Below are 17,632 nucleotides of genomic sequence, written 5' to 3'. Positions count from 1 at the left end.
CACCCTAGACGACCCCAAGCAAACACACGGCGCCTTCACTTCCCTAGTAACACAAAATGGAGATTCCCAAAACAAACAGGAAACTTGCGCTATTCTAGCCCTCCTGTCTCGTGGGCGGGGAGGGATTTCCTGACGCTCACCTTTGACGGTCGCAATGCTATAGAGACGAGAAGCCCCGCCTCCGTTGAGTTGGCAGACCGGCGCTGGTGGCATCTCGGAAGCGGAACCGGTGACTCTGGAGAGCGGTGCATTGTGGTTTGGCGGCGTTGCTTAGGGTTGCGGGGTGGATGAAAGTGTCGGTGGCTGCTGGAGCCGCGCGTTTTGGGGCCCCGAGAGGGGAGGCGGCTGCACGTTTGCCGCGCTTTGCGAGCCCTTGTTTGTCTTCGGCCTCGTTATGTCCTTCAACAAGATCCCACCGCGGTGGTTGCACTGTCCGAGGCGTGGGCAACCCGTGGCAGGTAAGCTGTGGCGGGCTGGTAAGAGAAGGGGAAAGGACAGGGCAGAATAGTTCGGGAGATACTTTGCGGCTTGTGGCGGTGCTGCTTTTCAGTTGGGGTGCTGCTTCTCAGAAGTCTGGTGTAGCGGTTAGCCTGTGGGGCTAGGATCGGGAAACCCGGATTCAAGTTTCCGCTCAACCCTGGAGCTCTCTGGCTGATAGGTGATGATCTTCGCACTCTCTCTCAACCTGTCCCGAGGGGTGATTTTTGTGGAGATAAAATAGGCGGTGGGGGAAGAGCTATCACTCTGAGCTCCTTCGGGAACAGGTGGAATATAGAGAGATCTGTGGGGATTTCCCGTCCCTTTCCTAGTGTCTGTTTCAGCCTCTTAAGCATTTTGGTCGTCCTTTTCTGCACTTCCTCTAGCTTTTCATATCCTCCCTGAGACTGGGTGATTTTAAATGCAACTGCACCATAGGCAGTCCCCCCAATCTCTTATCTGTTATCAGTGCACAACTTGCCTTCTTTTGTGACTGCTACAAACGGAGTAGGCACTTTCAACAAGCTATCCACCCTGATCCCAAGGTATTTGTTGGTTAGTTGCTGCCAGTTCAGATCCCATTTGTGTATATTTATTGCTAGGATTGCATATACAATTTGCATCACTTTAAGACTTACTGACCTTCATTTGACGTGTTGTCATCCCCGTCACTTTGTCCTGTTACCATTTTTTAAAACTGGAGTAGCATTTTCTTCCTTGCAATTTTCTGATAAGCTGATTGTACATGGAAAAGAATGCATGGAAAGAACAGAGGTATATGTGTGTTTTGCTGGGCCTTTGGACTTATGGGACCTATCGGTGTGTTGTTTTTAGTGGTATCTCTTGATACGCTGTAGTATCACAAGATATTCGTAGTGGTGATGATGCATTCACACATGCAGGTTAGCCAGCAATTAACCTGTATAAATTTGCCCTGAGATGAGGGTACACTGAGAAGCTCCTTACCATTTTTCCTGGGTACTGGTGTCATGGTATTCTCTGTATTTCTTTTCCCCCTGAATGTTCCAGATCAGAAAAGAGGAAGAAACACAAGCAAAATAAGTATTTGCCTCAAGTACCTCCCCTTTCAGTACAAATACTGAATCCACACATCCCTCTAGTGACACTGCACTGTTGTTGTTCAGTTGCACAGTCGAGTCCAACTCTTCCTACCCCACCATAAACAACCTAGTAATTATGCCAAGCAGCATGATCTCTGAAATCCATGCATTTTGCTGGATGTGCCTGCCCAACTAAGGGAATTTCTGAGTAGTGGTTCACGGTCAAGGGAGTGAGCCCAACTGCAAGGTAAGGGAGGAGGGTCACCAGTCTGTTACTAACCAGTCTTGTGGAAATATCCCCCTTAGACCCCACATAGTGGTGATTATTAATGTAGCTGGTTTGATCCTGAATGTAATCTTTATTGTGTCTGTAAAACAGCCTGAGTAGAGTCAGGGTTAAGCCATGGAAATGCTTCCAATGCCAGGGCCTGTACCTAGAAAATGTTAAGTAATAACAGATCAAGATGTCATGGGACGTTTGCAAACTGTCTTCACTTTACTGCTGAGTAATCTTAAATCAAATCCCTCAAGACATGTAGCAAGTTGTCATCCAGAAAGTGACACAGATCACGTGCCAGCTGAAGTGAAATGTGCTCTTTTTCACAGCTTGATAGAAGCAAGGCTGGAGGCAAGAGAACTCCTAAGCTGTGAAACTTTCAAGGGAGAGATGCAGGAGATCCATCAGCTCATAGGTTCTTTACCCCACTCCCATAAGCCAATGCATTACCCCCCCAGAGTATTTGTTTATTTACTCTCATTGAGTTCATTACTCATTGTACCAGTAGTCCCCTGTACTAGCTGCTGAAGGATGTAACAAAGAGGAGAATTAGAGCTGAGTGTCATCTGCATACAGGTGATATTGGACTTCCAAACTCCAAATGAGCTGTTTCTATAGTTTCTTCTAAATGCTTAGACTTGTGAAAACCTGTGTTGACTGTTAGGGATGCAAGGCGTAATCCCCTAGTAACTGCTTCTGAAATAAACTGGTGATACCACAGCAGAATCATTGCAAAGTACTGTTTCTGATGCACAGTTGATGTAGAAGGATGGCAGTGAAAGCCACTAGAGGACTCAACAGGGCCATACACCCTTTTGTTATTTTTTTAAAAGATCAGTTGAGAGCTTCTTTCAGCATAATGGAAACATGCCTCTTTCAAAGAGGCACTGATCACCTTATGATCCAGATCACCACTTCCTTATAGCAAGCTGCTACTAACAAAGCGGGAAGGTCTGATACAGGCGTCTGCTACTCTGGGCTGCAGAAAAGCTTGCAGAAGGAATTGGTGGAGTGGATCCTCTTCCCCAGCAGCCTCACTGTTTGTTCCCCAAATCCTCTAAGACATGTCCTAACTTCCCATTCAGTCTTTATATCTTTATTTTGGAAGACCAAAGCTTAACAAGCAAGGCTTTCTTAATACCTGTTGCACTGTTTTGCCTGTCCTGTGGAGATATCATTGCACTTGTCTAATTCTTTTAAAATCACATTTGATTTCATTGTAGCCAGGTATCATCACTAACTTCATTACTCATAAACAGGACTATGAGAGCTTATCCTTTAAAAAAAAATCTCTGCCAATTCCTGTAGTAGTTGTTTTTTGTTTTTCTCCTAACAGAATTCAGGTAGCTTACATAGGCATCCAGGTGCTGATCATGTGCTGACCCTTTAGCTTCATCATTCCTATTGGGGTTTTTGCTCCCAAACTGTTTGCATGTGATAGGAAAGCATTTATTAAAAGTTTCTGAGGTGAGTCTTGGTACTCTTTCACTTTATTTTAATGGAAGTGCTTTGACAGTCCTAAACTGAAGTGACTTCTAGCAAACTTGGCAATGATTTATCTTTCTCCTGCAGCATTTTAACAAAGGTTCTAGCAAACAGTCTTGCTTGCATGTCTTCATGATAATTGTATACAATAACTTTTTAATTTGTTGTCAAACAGGAAAATTTTTACCTCTGAAGACAATGTTAGGGCCAAAATATGACGATCAAGTTGCTGAAGAGTACCGCTTCCATCCCAGTATGCTCTCCAACTATTTAAAGAGCCTTAAGGTAAGATTAGAAATCTGAAAAGATGTTCCTTTACCATGTATGCATTAGCCCTTTTTTTCTGACTAACAGGTATGATCTTAGAATTTATGCCAATAAAGGTATTGTATTTGGATTTGTTATGATCTTAGAGGATGTAGATAAGGAAATTACTGGTTATTTGGATGTGTTTCTAGTGGGAAGTCACAAATACAGATAAATCCAGTTTCTGCAGAACCTCATTGTGTCCTCCCTTGGTAAAACATTATTAAATCTGTGCAAATTTTGCATGCAAAGGCTTGCAGCAGCAAAACTTGGAATATATAGCTGTGAATACTTATGTCAGCGTGGACTGGATCCTTCTCACTTAGGTACTTTTGCTGATAAGTCATGGAACACTTCATGAACAGGATGAAGGCGTCACTATTAGCAGAATGGATCCATGGGATCCAAACCATATCTTTAGGAGCCAGTGTCATATATTAACATTTATAACATGTGTTGTCTATGTGTTTGCTGACTCTTTGTGTCTCTTTAACTAAATATAACCACCATGATCAAAAGGTGTTATAAACATCTACATTTGTATTTAGAATCAACTACATTCTGTACTCTGGTATTTATCCTACTGATACCAGTTGATTGGCAAACTGGTGGTATTGTCTGTCCGTAACTGTAGCAGAAGCACCAGTTGTATTTTTACCTCTGAAGCCCAGCTGTATGTCAGGGAAGGGTGTAAAGCCCGCTAACTACTTGCCGTGTTCCTCCAGTCCTCCACCTTTGCTATCAGAATGCTTCCACTTAAATAGATAGGAGGGCAATTGTTCTGAATCCGGACTGCCCATCTGCAAAGCATATGTTCAATGGAGTGAACCCTTTCCTTCTATATAGATGATCTAGCTGTCATCTGCGTAGGTGGCAAAGCTGCTGTCATGCTAAAACTATAATGATAGTTCTAAATATCCTCAACAAGTCCTCCTTTAAGGAGACACTTCTGGTTGCCTGCTCCTCAGTATGTGTGATATCAAAACACCCTTGTATTTCACAGGAACACATTTGCACCAGTTCTAGTGGTCTTTGCAAGTCAACGTAAGTCTCTTGTTTGCCATGGTTCTACAATTAGGAACCTTTTGAGTATTTTTTCCTAGGGCAGTAGTTCTCATCTTTTCATATTGTTATGTCTCACCAGTCATTCTATGAAAGAATATGGTTCCTATCATGATAGAAACAAAAAGACCACTTTTCCCAAGAAGGTCGTTTATATAGAGAACTTCCTGACAGTTAGAGCGGTTCCTCAGTGGAACAGGCTTCCTCGGGAGATGGTGGGCTCTCCTTCTTTGGAGGTTTTCAAACAGAGACATCTAGGCCATCTGACAGCAATGTGGATTCTGTGAACTTAGGCAGATCATGAGAGGGAGGGCAGGAAGGGTTGCCTCAGTGCTTAGTTCTTGTGGCCCTTTCTTACACACCCAGGGAAATGCTGATAGCCACTTTGGGGTAAGGAAGCAATTTTTCTCCAGGCCAGTTTGGCTGGAGATCCTGGAGGTTTTTGTCATCTGGGCGTGGAACAGTGGTCACTGGGGGTGTGGAGGGGGAGGTATTTGTGAATTTCCTGCATTGTGCAGGGGGTTGCACCAGATGACCCCGGAGATCCCTTCCAACTTTATGATTCTATATTTACAGGCATTCTATTATTACTGTTAGCATATCAAAAGGTCACAGATGGGCAATTGGTTGCAGGTAGGGACAGCAGGTAGACATGGTGATTGAGGGAGAGCAAATTCTTAGTAACATATTAAAACCATGCATTCCACCTAGACTACTTCTGCATCCCATGAGTGGTACATATAACCCCAACTGAGAAGCATTGTCCTAGTGGGAAAATGGCATTCCCCATCGTTCCATTTCCTGTTAATATAAGTATCAGGTCATTGCGAATGGTCCTCCTCTTAGCCTTTTGGCCCCAAACAGTAAACAGCTTGTAGATGAAAGGCTGCCTATGGAACTGTGTATTTGCAAATACTTGGTTGCAGTGCTACATTGAATCACTAAATGTGTGGTCTGTAAAAGCACATGTGTATTGAGTACTTTGATGCTTGCCAAGAGAATGTGCAGAAAGTTATTGGGGACCATCATGTATCAGCAGCAATCAACACTCAGCACTACCAATGGGTAAATACGCTACCGAAAGGAGTTTACAAAATGAACTCTCCCAAGGCAAAAAGAATATGAAATAATAATAAAAAAGAGCTTTTAACAAGCTAGCTGTAATTTGCTTAATGGTTTGCATTTTGGGCTGCTGATCAGACTGAGGCCGGTTATTGCTTTTGTTTCTTGCTTTCCCTCTTATTTAACCCTTGGGTTTGCAACAGCTTGACTTTAAGTAATATTCTGATAGAAGAAATAAAAAATAAATGGAATGGCAGAGGTTTGAATGTAATTGACTTGGTGAATTGAATTGATAATATTTAAAATGGCCAGTATAAAAATCTGAGAATGGGCAGGGACATAGTATTGTGACTTAATGTACATTAAAAAAAATTATACCAGTGTACCACTCCATGCTTAGCAGCTCTTCTGTATGGGTTCAGATTAGGGTTGCCTGGTTCACCCTGGCCACTGGTGGGGGATGGGGGGTAGGGTTGCCAGATCCAGGTTGAGAAACTCCTGGAGATTTGGGGATGGAGACTGAGAAGGACAGGACCTCAGTGCCATAGAGCCTGCCCTTCAAAGTATTCATTTTCATCAGGGAAACTGATCTCTGTAGTCTGGAGATGAGCTGTAATTCCAGGGGATCCCCAGCAATGCTCCGTCTAAACTGTGGAGTCTTGTGAGCGAAAATTCTACTGTGTGAGCTAGTGGCATTAAAGTTGTGAGCGAGCAGTTTGGCTACTGCATAAATTAGTTTGCTCTTGAGCCACCCTTCCTGAACTAAGACAAAAACATGTGAGTTGGAGACTAAAAAACTGTGAGCTAGCTCACACTAACTCAGCTTAGGGGGAACACTGATCCCCAGGTCCCACCTGGAGGCTGACATCCCTAGTTCAAATGAATGTTATGCTATTGTCTGCATGGATTTGGAAACTATGAAACTTCTGTTATTCTGGGAGACAAGAACCCATAGACACAGCATGCAGTCCACTATGTCTGCCTAGTCAGATATTTTGCTTTCTTTGCACTTCTTCTGTGATGTATCTATTTAGTTTAAGATAAGTTTATCTTTCTGCAAGAAGTCCAGATAGTTTGTTTCTCCCAGTCTGGTCCAGCTCTCTTTTCCTTTTCCTTACCAAGCTTTCCTGAATCTGGGCTGACTGGCAGTGTCTGTGTTTAAGGTCTATCAGTTGCTTAGGTGAGGTCATAAGGACATTTGCCGAACTTTGATGGATTTGATTATATTTACTATACTAAATATACTCCTAGTTCTTTCGTTGAGCAGTTGGCCCAGGAAGAAGTATATGTGTGTAGATTCTTTTTTTTTTAAAGTTTATTTCATTATTTTCAGGTTAAGATGGGTTTGCTGGTTGACTTGACAAACACTACTAGGTTCTATGACAGGAATGATATTGAGAAGGATGGCATCAAATACATAAAACTGCAGTGTAAAGGGTGAGTGGCTTGGACTCATGGATATTCTTTGTGATAATTTTTTTTGTTTCGATGGCATTTTATAACGTTCTCCCTTATGTTTTGTCAGGCATGGGGAATGTCCCACAACTGAGAGCACAGAAACATTCGTTCGTGTATGTGAACATTTTAGTAATAAGAACCCAACAGAGCTTATAGGTATGTGTCCTGAATGAGTATCTGTTTTGTCTTCCTTCTGTCTCCTGTGTGTTCCATACCCCCCATTACTCACATCTCTGACCCTTGAAAATTTCCATACTCATTGGTTTTGATTGTTTTTTTTTAGATTTATTTTTAGAGACTGGTAATACAGTAACTATGAAAACAGCCAAGAAAAAAAGTGCCGAGTGAGACAATAGAATATTACAGCTACAAAAAATCTGGAAATATATACCTTATAAGTTAAAAACTAAAAAAAAACCCCAAGATCATAAGGTGGAAGTTTCGATTGATATTTTCGATGGGTACTAGTATTGCCAACTCAATTTATGTAAAAACCACACTTATTAACTCCTACCCAGGGTTCATATCCAAAAATTTTAACAAAGAAAATAATTGATTTGGGCAAAAAGGAAATATTAGAATCCCATATTAAATAGGAAATGAGCAGCTGTATCTCCCACTAGATTCCAAAAATACAGTTGCATGGAAACTGCTTTGGACCCATGCATATGTAATGCATCCCAAGGTTAGGAGATTGGAAGTGTCCTGTGGGGTTGCATGTGTTCAGAGGTGTGTGCATACACATGATTTGCCCTATAGATAGTTTCAAAAATGGCAAGGAAGGGAAGAAGAGGGATGAAGTGCTTTGTTAGGAGACGGTACGGTACTACTTCTGCACTGGACTGTGTGAACCTGCTATGTGGATGGACTGTCCAGTGATTTCCTTGGTTATGGCAGCGCCAAAAGGCACTGTGTGATGGAGAAATTGCCATTGAGTATATTGGTATTCTAATTGGTTACACAATGTGTTTCTCCAGCACAATCTAGCTCTATTGATGGCTCGCTTGGAAAAATGCAGGGCTGTTGAGAATTGCCGTGAGCCCTTGGCAAAAATTCCATTTTCTATTTTTCTTAATATATTATTTACATGATGCAAGTTGCAATGGGGTACAGTGTAAAACAAATGAACAAAAATAGGAGTAAGCAGAATCAAGAAGGCTCCCCAGCGAAGGGACCTTGTAAAATACAGGTGAGACACAGGTTACCTGGGAATAAGCCCCAGTGTGAGAATCAGTCTCTCCCCAAAAGTACTAAACTACAAAAATAAATTGTTTCTGCATACCCGAAAAGAAAAAAGCAGACTCAGAACACAATGATGCTTAATGTGGGAAGGAAAATTGGAGAGATGTAAGAAGTCATTTTCATCATCTTGGGAGAGGAGGCAGGTGAGCCAAGTCTCCAGGTGATGTGAAACCCCTCTGTAAAAATGAGGATAGGATAACTACATGTCCTGTACCCTTTTAATAAGAGACACTGGAACACACCAGAGGTTTCTCTAGTCCAGTGTCCTATTTCCCATGCTGACCAGCCAGATGCTTCTAGGAATCTCTCCAGCCACGAATAAAGGCAACAGCCACTTCAAACAGTTGCCCCCCCAACTGGTGTTCAAGAGTATACTGCCCCTGAACACGGAAGTTCTATTTGCTCATTATGGACCTTTCCACCTCCATCTGTCTAATCTCCTTTTAAAGTCACCTAAACCAGTGGTTGTCATCTCATAGTAGTAGATGCAATGAGTTTATGTAATGTGATATAAATTGAAACTAAGGCATTCATCTCAGGCACCCACTATTCCACATTTATAACCTCTAATACAGATTATTACACATCATAATGCATGTAAAGTATGTGTGTGGGAAATTACCCTATCACTACTTTGATAGTTTTTTGGGAAATATTATGAACTGAAGGGAGAGTTTCCTATTAACTATATTTCAGCTCCTGAGCTAGAGTAGGGATGAGAAGGAATGAATTTCGAGGTGGCGGGGGGGGAGAGGAATGAGGTCATACCAGGTTGGTTGATAGGCTTAGGGACATCTTATGATATGCAAATATTTCCCTCAGCCTAACAAGAGTTTGCAGCCATGGAGAGCTTTCTAAAAAGTCTCTCCTAAAAAGTGCAGCACGCAGCATCAGGAAGTCAGTGCTTCTGTTTGTTTCCTCTGCCCTGCCTGCCTGTGCCCCTAGTGGCTGCAATGCAGAATTGCACTAAAAGTAAAATTAACTGAAATGCAGTTGGCTGAATGCAGGGTAATTCCACCTTCACTGGGCCCTCAAGCTGACCTAGGCCCTGGGAATGTGGTACCCCTAGCTCCCCCATCAGCGACCCTGAAAAAAAAAGAGGATGATGATGACTCTGTAAAGCTGTCCTTCACTCACCTGTTTTCTAAAACTGAGTTATTGATACTTGAATACACTGTTGATGCTATGTTAATTCTATGTTAATATTGTTTGCAAAGAGCTTGACTTGAGTGTATTTAGTACACTGCAAATTAAGAGCTGCAGTATGTCCCTCCCCTCTTGGTATATAGGTTTGTGTTTTTTGTCACATGCTTTGGAATAAATATAACTTCTAAATTCAGCTTATGATGTCATTACAAAGCTTTTTGCTTCTGCTTTCTGTATAAAGGTCTTGTCTAGTATAAATGCAGAAATGCCAGTGATATTAAAAAAGAGCTATTTCTGTTTAGCTTTCAGAGTGTGTCTTAGTAAAACGTTGTACTCATGAGTCAAAATCATCAAGTTCTAAATTGTCTATATCTTAATATAGATATCTTTGACTTTCTAAAGCCCAAACAGTTTAAAAGGTTTTCAGTCCATGAATTTTGCCTGGAATTTGAGCTTCAGTCTGGGTTATTTCCTTATTGATCATGGTATCTCCCCCCCCCAGCATTGAACTCATAAGGTGTTAATGAAACTGCCTAGAAAGATTTTAGGGGAATAAAATATTCCAGCTCATGTCTGAGCTTTCTTATTGTATCTTATGTTTCTTGCCACCAGTTTGTGTAATCTCTGTGACAAGCAATGTGTAATCTCTGTGACAATACAGGTGGTTCTGTTCTGTTCCATTTACTTTTCCAATTTATGCTACTGATTCACTACATTTAAATTGAACATAAGTGGGAGAGAATGTCCTTTGTATTGTGAGAACTAATACTTGTGACTGATGCATCTTAGTATTTTCCCGTATTTCCATGATGTTTTGTGCTTTCATGCCAATAAAGGTTTTGTGTGTGTGTTAACTAAAACTCCTGGAACAGATACTTACACCTGGATAAGGGCAATCCATTGCTACTGTTAGACCTTTCAGTAGCATTGACACTTTGGTGGGTTGACTGGAATCAGTGTTTAGGATAAAACTGCTCTCCAAGGGTTTCACTCATTCCTTGCTGGCTGGTAACAGTTTTCATAGGAGAGGCAGATTCAGCAACATGAGACCTGATGTATGGGGTACCCCACTGGGCCCATTGTATCCCAAATATAAGACCCTTGGCTGAAATCACTAGGTGCTTTGTAATGGATTGTCACCAATATGCTCATCATGCCCAGCTTTATATCTCATTATCCAAGCCTCTGGAAATGGCTGTGAAGGTCCCAGGCTAGTGTCTTGAGGCTGTGGTGAGCAAACTGAAGCTTTATCCAGACAAGACAGAGGTGATACTTTTGGGAAGGCAGAATATTTATAGATCATAGAATCACAGAGTTGGAAGGGGCCATACAGGCCATCTAGTCCAACCCTTTGCTCAATGCAGTATCAGCCTAAAGCATTCCTAAGAAGTGTTTGTCCAGCCACTGCTTGAAGACTGCCAGTGAGAAGGAGCTCACCACCGCCCTAGGCAGCTGATTCCACTGCTGAACTATTCTTACCGTAAACCCCCCCGCCCCAATATCCAGCCGGTACCTTTCCACTCGTGATTTAAAGCCACTATTGCGAATCCTATCCTCTGCTGACAACAGGAACAGTTCCCTGCCCTACTCTAAGTGACAGCCTTTCAAATACTTAAAGGGAGCAATCATGTGCCCCCTCAACCTCTTTTCCAGACTGAAGATTCCCAAGTCCCTCAGCCTTCCCTCATAGGGTGACCAAGTCCCTCCTCTGCACCTGCTCTATCTGTCCACATACCTTTTGAAGTGAAGTCTGCAGAACTGCACACAGTACTTAATGTGCTGCCTGACCAATGTGGTGTACAGTGGGACTATTACATCTTGTGATTTGGATGTTATGCCTCTGTTGATACATCCCAAGACCGCATTAGTCTTTTATGCTGCTGCATCACACTGACTGCATCACATTGACTGGTGTTGGTTTTCCAGACTTATATGGAGTCAAGGTTTTTGCAGTAGATGAAGTTAGAGGTTTGGGCTTGCTCCTAAACCTGTCCTAGTTAATGGACTAGAAAGTTGGTGCTGTTGCTGGGAGTACTTTCTTTCATAGAATCATAGAGTTGGAAGGGATCTCCAGGGTAATCTATGCAGGGAATTCACAAATACACCCTCCCCATTGATTGCTAACTCCAGGATCTCCAGCCAAACTGGCCTGGAGGAAAATTGCTTCCTGAATCAGCATTTCCCTGTGCGTGTAAGAAAGGGTCACAGAAACTAAGCACTGATGCAACCCTTTCTGCCCTCCTTCTCATGATCTGCCTAAGTTCACAGAATCAGCATTGCTGATTGATGGCCATCTAGCTCCTGTTTGAAAACCTCGAAAGAAAGAGAGCCCACCACCTCCTGAGGAAGCCTGTTCCACTGAGGAACGACTCTAACTGTCAGGAGGTTCTTCCTAATGTTTAGCTGAAAGTTCATCTGATTTAATTTCAACCTATTGATTCTGGTCCAACCTTCTGGGGCAACAGAAAACAACTCTACCATCCTCTATATGACAGCCCTTCAAGTACTTGAAGATGGTTAGCATATCACCTCTCAGTCGTCTCCTCTCCACGCTAAACATACCCAGCTCCTTCAACCTTTCCTCATAGGATTTGGTCTCCAGACCCCTCACCATCTTCGTTGCCCTCCTCTGGACACGTTCCAGCTCGTCTATATCCTTCTTAAATTGTTCTGCCCAAAACTGAACACAGTACTCTAGGTGAGGTCTAACTAGAGCAGAGTAAAGCAGTACTATCACTTCATGTGATCTGGACACTATGCTTCTATTAATACAGCCCAAAATCACATTTGCCTTTTTAGCTACCGCATTACACTGCTGACTCATGTTCAGTGTATGGTCTACTAAGACCCCCAGATCCTTTTCGCACATACTACTGCCAAGACAAGTTTCCTCATCCTATAATTAGGCATTTGATTTTTCCTACCTAAATGCAGAACTTTACATTTGTCCCCATTGAAATTCATTGTATTTGTTTTAGCCCATTTTCCCAGCCTGTAAAGACCATCCTGTCTCCTAACTCTGTTTTCTACTGTATTTGCTACCCCTCCCAATTTAATATCATCTGCAAATGTTATAAACATCTCCTCTGTCCCTTCATCCAAATCATTGATAAAGATGTTGAACTAAACAAGTCCCAGAACAGATCCTTGAGGCACTCCTCTTGTCACTCCTCTCCAAGAGGATGAGGAACCATTGACAAGCACTGTTTGGGAGGGATTTGTCAAGTAAAGCGGACTGTTCCCTGTGAGCACAGCTTCTGTTGTGCAGTCCCCACCCCTGGTTTTTTCCTTCTTGGATCTATTGGACCCCCCAAAATTTGGGATTTCCAAAACATCCTGGATCTGAATATGGCATTAGTATTGGGATCTGGGATTTTTTGGGGGAAACTGGAATATTTTTCAGTTCACTATAACCAAACTGGGAAAAAAATGGGAAAAATTTGCATACCCCTACTTGGAACACAGGGCTGCAGTGGCTCAAGTGGTTAAGACTCTGAACCGTGCTGAGGATAAGGGGAATGTGCCCTCAGAAGGGACCTCTTCCCCAGCTGGTGAGCAGGTATCCTTTTGCACCAAGGAACCATCCCTGGGCAGGGTGGGAGGGGGGCTCTTGATAGTTGGTGATTCGATCCTTAGGCAGGTAGACAGCTGGGTGGCGAACCCGCGTAATGACCGTATGGTGACTTGCCTGCCTGGTGCGAAGGTAGCGGACATTACGTGTGTTTTAGATAGGCTGGTAGATAGTGCTGGGGAGGAGCCAGTGGTCGTGGTGCATGTCGGCACCAACGATGTGGGGAAATGCAGTTGTGAGGTCCTGGAGGAGAAATTTAGGCTGCTGGGCAGGAAACTTAGGTCCAGGACCTCCAAGGTAGCCTTCTCAGAAGTGTTACCTGTTCCACGCGCAGGGCCGGAGAGACAGGCAGAGATCAGGAGTCTCAATGCGTGGATGAGACGATGGTGTAGGGGGGAAGGGTTCAGGTTTGTTAGGCACTGGGATACTTTTTGGAACAGGAGGGAGCTGTACAGGCGAGACAGTCTCTACTTGTCCCGAGAAGGAACCAGGCTGCTGGCGCTTAAAATCAAAAAGGTGGCAGAGCAGTTTTTAAACTGAATATTGGGGGAAAGCCGACAGGAGATGAAAAGTCTCTGGTTCGGGTTGGCTCATCTGAGAGAGGTGAGGGGGTACCGGTTGCTTTTCTACAGGGAGGTGGATTGAAATTGTCCACAGAGGCCATGGCTGGTGACATGGACTGCCGGACAACGACTCGAGATAGCAAGAGGAAGGATGCAGGCTTAACTTGTAAGGGAAATTACAGCTGTTTCTATACAAATGCTAGAAGTGTCCGAGGTAAAATCGGGGAGTTGGAGTGCTTGGTGTCGGAGGGAAAAATAGACATTGTGGGTATTTCTGAAACTTGGTGGGATGAGGAAAATCAGTGGGACACAGTGATTCCCGGTTATATATTATATCGGAAGGATAGGGGGGGAAGGGTTGGAGGTGGGGTAGCTCTGTATGTCAGAGAGGGTATAAAGTCTAGAAAGATTGAGAGGCTAAGTGAATTGGATTCGCTTCTGGAAGTTCTATGGGTTGAAATAGGGGGGCCAAAAGGAAACTTAACACTGGGAGTTTGTTATCGCCCACCAGATCAAAAGATAGAGGAGGATTATAAAATGATGAATGCCTTAAAGATAGCAACTAGACAAAAACACTGTGTAATAATAGGTGATTTTAACTACCCACACATTGATTGGGTCAATATGTGTTCTAGCCGGGAAAAAGAGATTGAGTTTCTAGACACTCTAAATGACTGTGCTATGGAGCAGATGGTCACGGAACCTACCAGGGGAGAGGCGATCCTTGATTTGGTCCTAAGTAACACTCAAGACCTGGTGAGAGATGTAAAAGTGATTGCACCGCTTGGAAACAGTGATCATAATGTTGTTGAGTTCATCATTTGTACAAATAGAGAATTGGCCAAAAAGACTCACACAACCATTTTTAACTTTAAAAGGGGTAATTTCTCTGATATGAGGGGACACGTGGGGAGGAAACTGAAAGGAAAAGTAGAAAGGGTCAAAACAATTGGGGAAGCTTGGGATCTATTTAAAACTACGATCCTAGAAGCTCAAAAAATATATATTCCGCAGGTTAGGAAAGGCACAAACAGGTATAGGAAAAAGCCTGCATGGTTAACAAACAGAGTAATGGAGGCTGTAAAAAGTAAAAAGAATTCCTTTAAGCAGTGGAAAGCTAGTCACAGTGAGGCTGATAAAACGGAACACAGGCTATGGCAAATAAAATGCAAGTCTGAGGTCAGGCAGGCAAAAAGGGAATATGAGGAGCATATAGCAAAAAACGTAAAAACCAACAATAAAACTTTCTTCAAATACATTAGAAACAGGAAACCAGCCAGGGAGGCAGTGGGGCCCTTGGACGACCAAGGGGTAAAAGGAGTATTGAAGGATGATAGGGAAATGGCTGAGAAGCTAAATGCATTTTTTGCCTCCGTCTTCACTGTGGAAGATGAGAAGTGCTTGCCCACTCCAGAACCACTGATTTCAGGAGGGGTGTTGGAAGACCTGAGTCAGATTGAGGTGATGAGAGAGGAGGTCCTAAAACTGATAGACAACTTAAAAACTGAAAAATCACCAGGCCCAGATGGCATACATCCGAGAGTTCTGAAAGAACTCAAATGTGAACTTGTAGATCTCCTGACAAAGATATGTAATCTTTCCTTAAAATCTGCCTCCATTCCTGAGGATTGGAAGGTAGCTAATGTCACTCCCATCTTTAAAAAGGGTTCCAGAGGAGATCCGGGAAATTACAGGCCAGTCAGTCTGACGTCGATACTGGGTAAATTGGTGGAAACCATTATTAAGGAAAGAATTAGTAGGCACATGGATGAACAAAACCTATTGAGGCAGACTCAGCACGGTTTCTGTAAGGGAAGATCTTGTCTCACTAACCTGTTAGTGTTCTTTGAGGGGGTGAACAAACATGTGGACAAGGGGGATCCAATAGATATTATTTACCTTGACTTCCAGAAAGCTTTTGATAAAGTTCCTCATCAAAGGCTCCTAAGTAAGCTCAAAAATCATGGGATAGAAGGACAAGTCCTTTTATGGATCAAAAACTGGCTAGTTCATAGAAAACAGAGAGTGAGTGTAGGTGGGCAATTTTCTCAGTGGAGGGTGGTAAGCAGTGGGGTACCGCAGGGATCAGTACTTGGTCCACTGCTTTTTAACTTGTTCATTAATGATTTGGAGATGGGAGTAAGCAGTGAAGTGGCTAAATTTGCGGATGATACAAAGTTGTTCAGGGTGGTGAAAACCAGTGAGGATTGTGAGGCACTCCAAGGGGATCTGTCAAGGATGGGCGAGTGGGCGTCAACATGGCAAATGGGGTTCAATGTGGCCAAGTGCAAGGTGATGCACATTGGAGCCAAAAATCCTAAATATAAATACACATTGATGGGGTCTGAACGGGCAGAGACTGATCAAGAGAGAGATCTTGGAGTCGTAGTAGATAACTCACTGAAAATGTTGAGACAGTGTGTGACTGCAATAAAGAAGGCCAATGCTATGCTGGGGATTATTAGGAAGGGTATTGAAAAAAGATCAGCCAATATCATAATGCCCCTATATAAATCAATGGTGAGACCTCATTTGGAATACTGTGTGCAGGTCTGGTCACCACACCTTAAAAAGGATATTATAGCTTTGGAAAAAGTGCAGAAAAGGGCAACTCGAATGATAAAAGGGTTGGAACACTTTCCCTATGAGGAAAGGTTAAGGCGCTTAGGGCTCTTTAGCTTGGAGAAACGACGACTGAGGGGTGACATGATTGAAGTCTTGGCAGATCTGACTGTGAGACTATTGATCCTGAGTGTTATAATTCATGCATATGTTAAATTAAAATTTTTAATGCATTCAAATTCTTGTGACTGTAAAATTTTGAGTGTTTTTAATTTTGTAATTTGTGTATTTTAATTTGTTTTAATTTTGTTAGTTGGACTATTATAATTTGTCCACGCATCTTGGTTGCTTCATTGTTTGCGGCCTTGAGTCCGAGGAGATAAGGTGGGATAGGAACAAATGTGTGGAAAAATTGATGTTAGCAAATTTTCCCAGTATACTTGCGTAGCATGGAAACTAGACTAACATGTCTGTAGCTAACACAATTTTACTTTGTTTCCTGAATACGGATACAGTTCTGTTTTCCTGCCATCGGGGAACACTACTGAATCAACTGTGGTTTTGGATGTTTCAATTCTATTACATTTTTAAAAAAATGACTTGAATGGAGCTAAAATTTCCTCAGTGCATTCAAATGAAATAATAATAGTACTACTACTACTACTAAAAACTAAAAGTAGCTAGGACATAAAATATACCCACCAACAAAGTTAATTTGTTAGCATTGCCTGGTTATTGGAAAACTGTTAAACTTTTTTTGTTTTTGTTTTGCTTGCCTCTTCATATATTGAGTTTGATTAATTGATCTCTGAGTGTAGATGGTTTCTGAGTCTTCCCTGTTACCAGCAGTTGCTTCACCTGTTGGGAGGGGTGATTACCGAGGCTGTGGGATCCCCATGAATTAATAGCTATGTGGGTTGGGGGCTACACTGAGGAGGGTGTAGGGGGTGAAATCTCCTCCTCTTATAAGTGTGGCTCCACTGATGGAAGAGTGATAAGGGAGTATTTTACTCCTGTCACTTCTTCACTGTAATTCCCTAACCCAGTGACTATGTGAGTCCCATGACCCCGGGAGTCAACTTCCCTGGGGTTGGAAGAGGCTGCTGGGGAGAGCGGAATGAGGGAAAAATCCACACCCACCAGTACCTTGTTAACCCATTGTGTGTACAGTGCCAAGGAATGGCATACGCGGACTTCATAGCTGGCTCTGAGCTAAAGAGATGTTGCTCCCTTGCTGCGATGAGAGCCATTTGTTCAAGTGCTTGCTTGATGTAGTTGTTTTTCTCCCCATAATAGCAGACAAGTGGGTCATGGGATGGCTCAAGTATGTGGATTAATCTGTGCTTGGTTTGATGGAAGT

General features: G+C 42.8%; 1 protein-coding gene across 1 annotated transcript in view; it reads left to right on the top strand.

Annotated features, from left to right (window-relative positions):
* Positions 1-274: 274 nt before the first annotated feature.
* RNGTT (RNA guanylyltransferase and 5'-phosphatase) overlaps positions 275-17,632 on the top strand; it is a 270,839-nt gene continuing 253,481 nt past the window's right edge. Inside the window, exons 1-4 of the mRNA XM_015417084.1 lie at positions 275-458; positions 3,476-3,585; positions 7,064-7,167; positions 7,256-7,344. Coding sequence (XP_015272570.1) covers positions 395-458; positions 3,476-3,585; positions 7,064-7,167; positions 7,256-7,344 — 367 coding nt within the window. The 5' untranslated portion in view covers positions 275-394. The remainder of the gene's footprint in view (positions 459-3,475; positions 3,586-7,063; positions 7,168-7,255; positions 7,345-17,632) is intronic.

Source organism: Gekko japonicus, unplaced genomic scaffold (genome assembly GCF_001447785.1).
Source record: "Gekko japonicus isolate JY-2015 unplaced genomic scaffold, Gekko_japonicus_V1.1 scaffold760, whole genome shotgun sequence".
Classification (NCBI taxonomy): domain Eukaryota; kingdom Metazoa; phylum Chordata; class Lepidosauria; order Squamata; family Gekkonidae; genus Gekko; species Gekko japonicus.
This window is presented reverse-complemented; position numbering and strand designations above follow the sequence as displayed.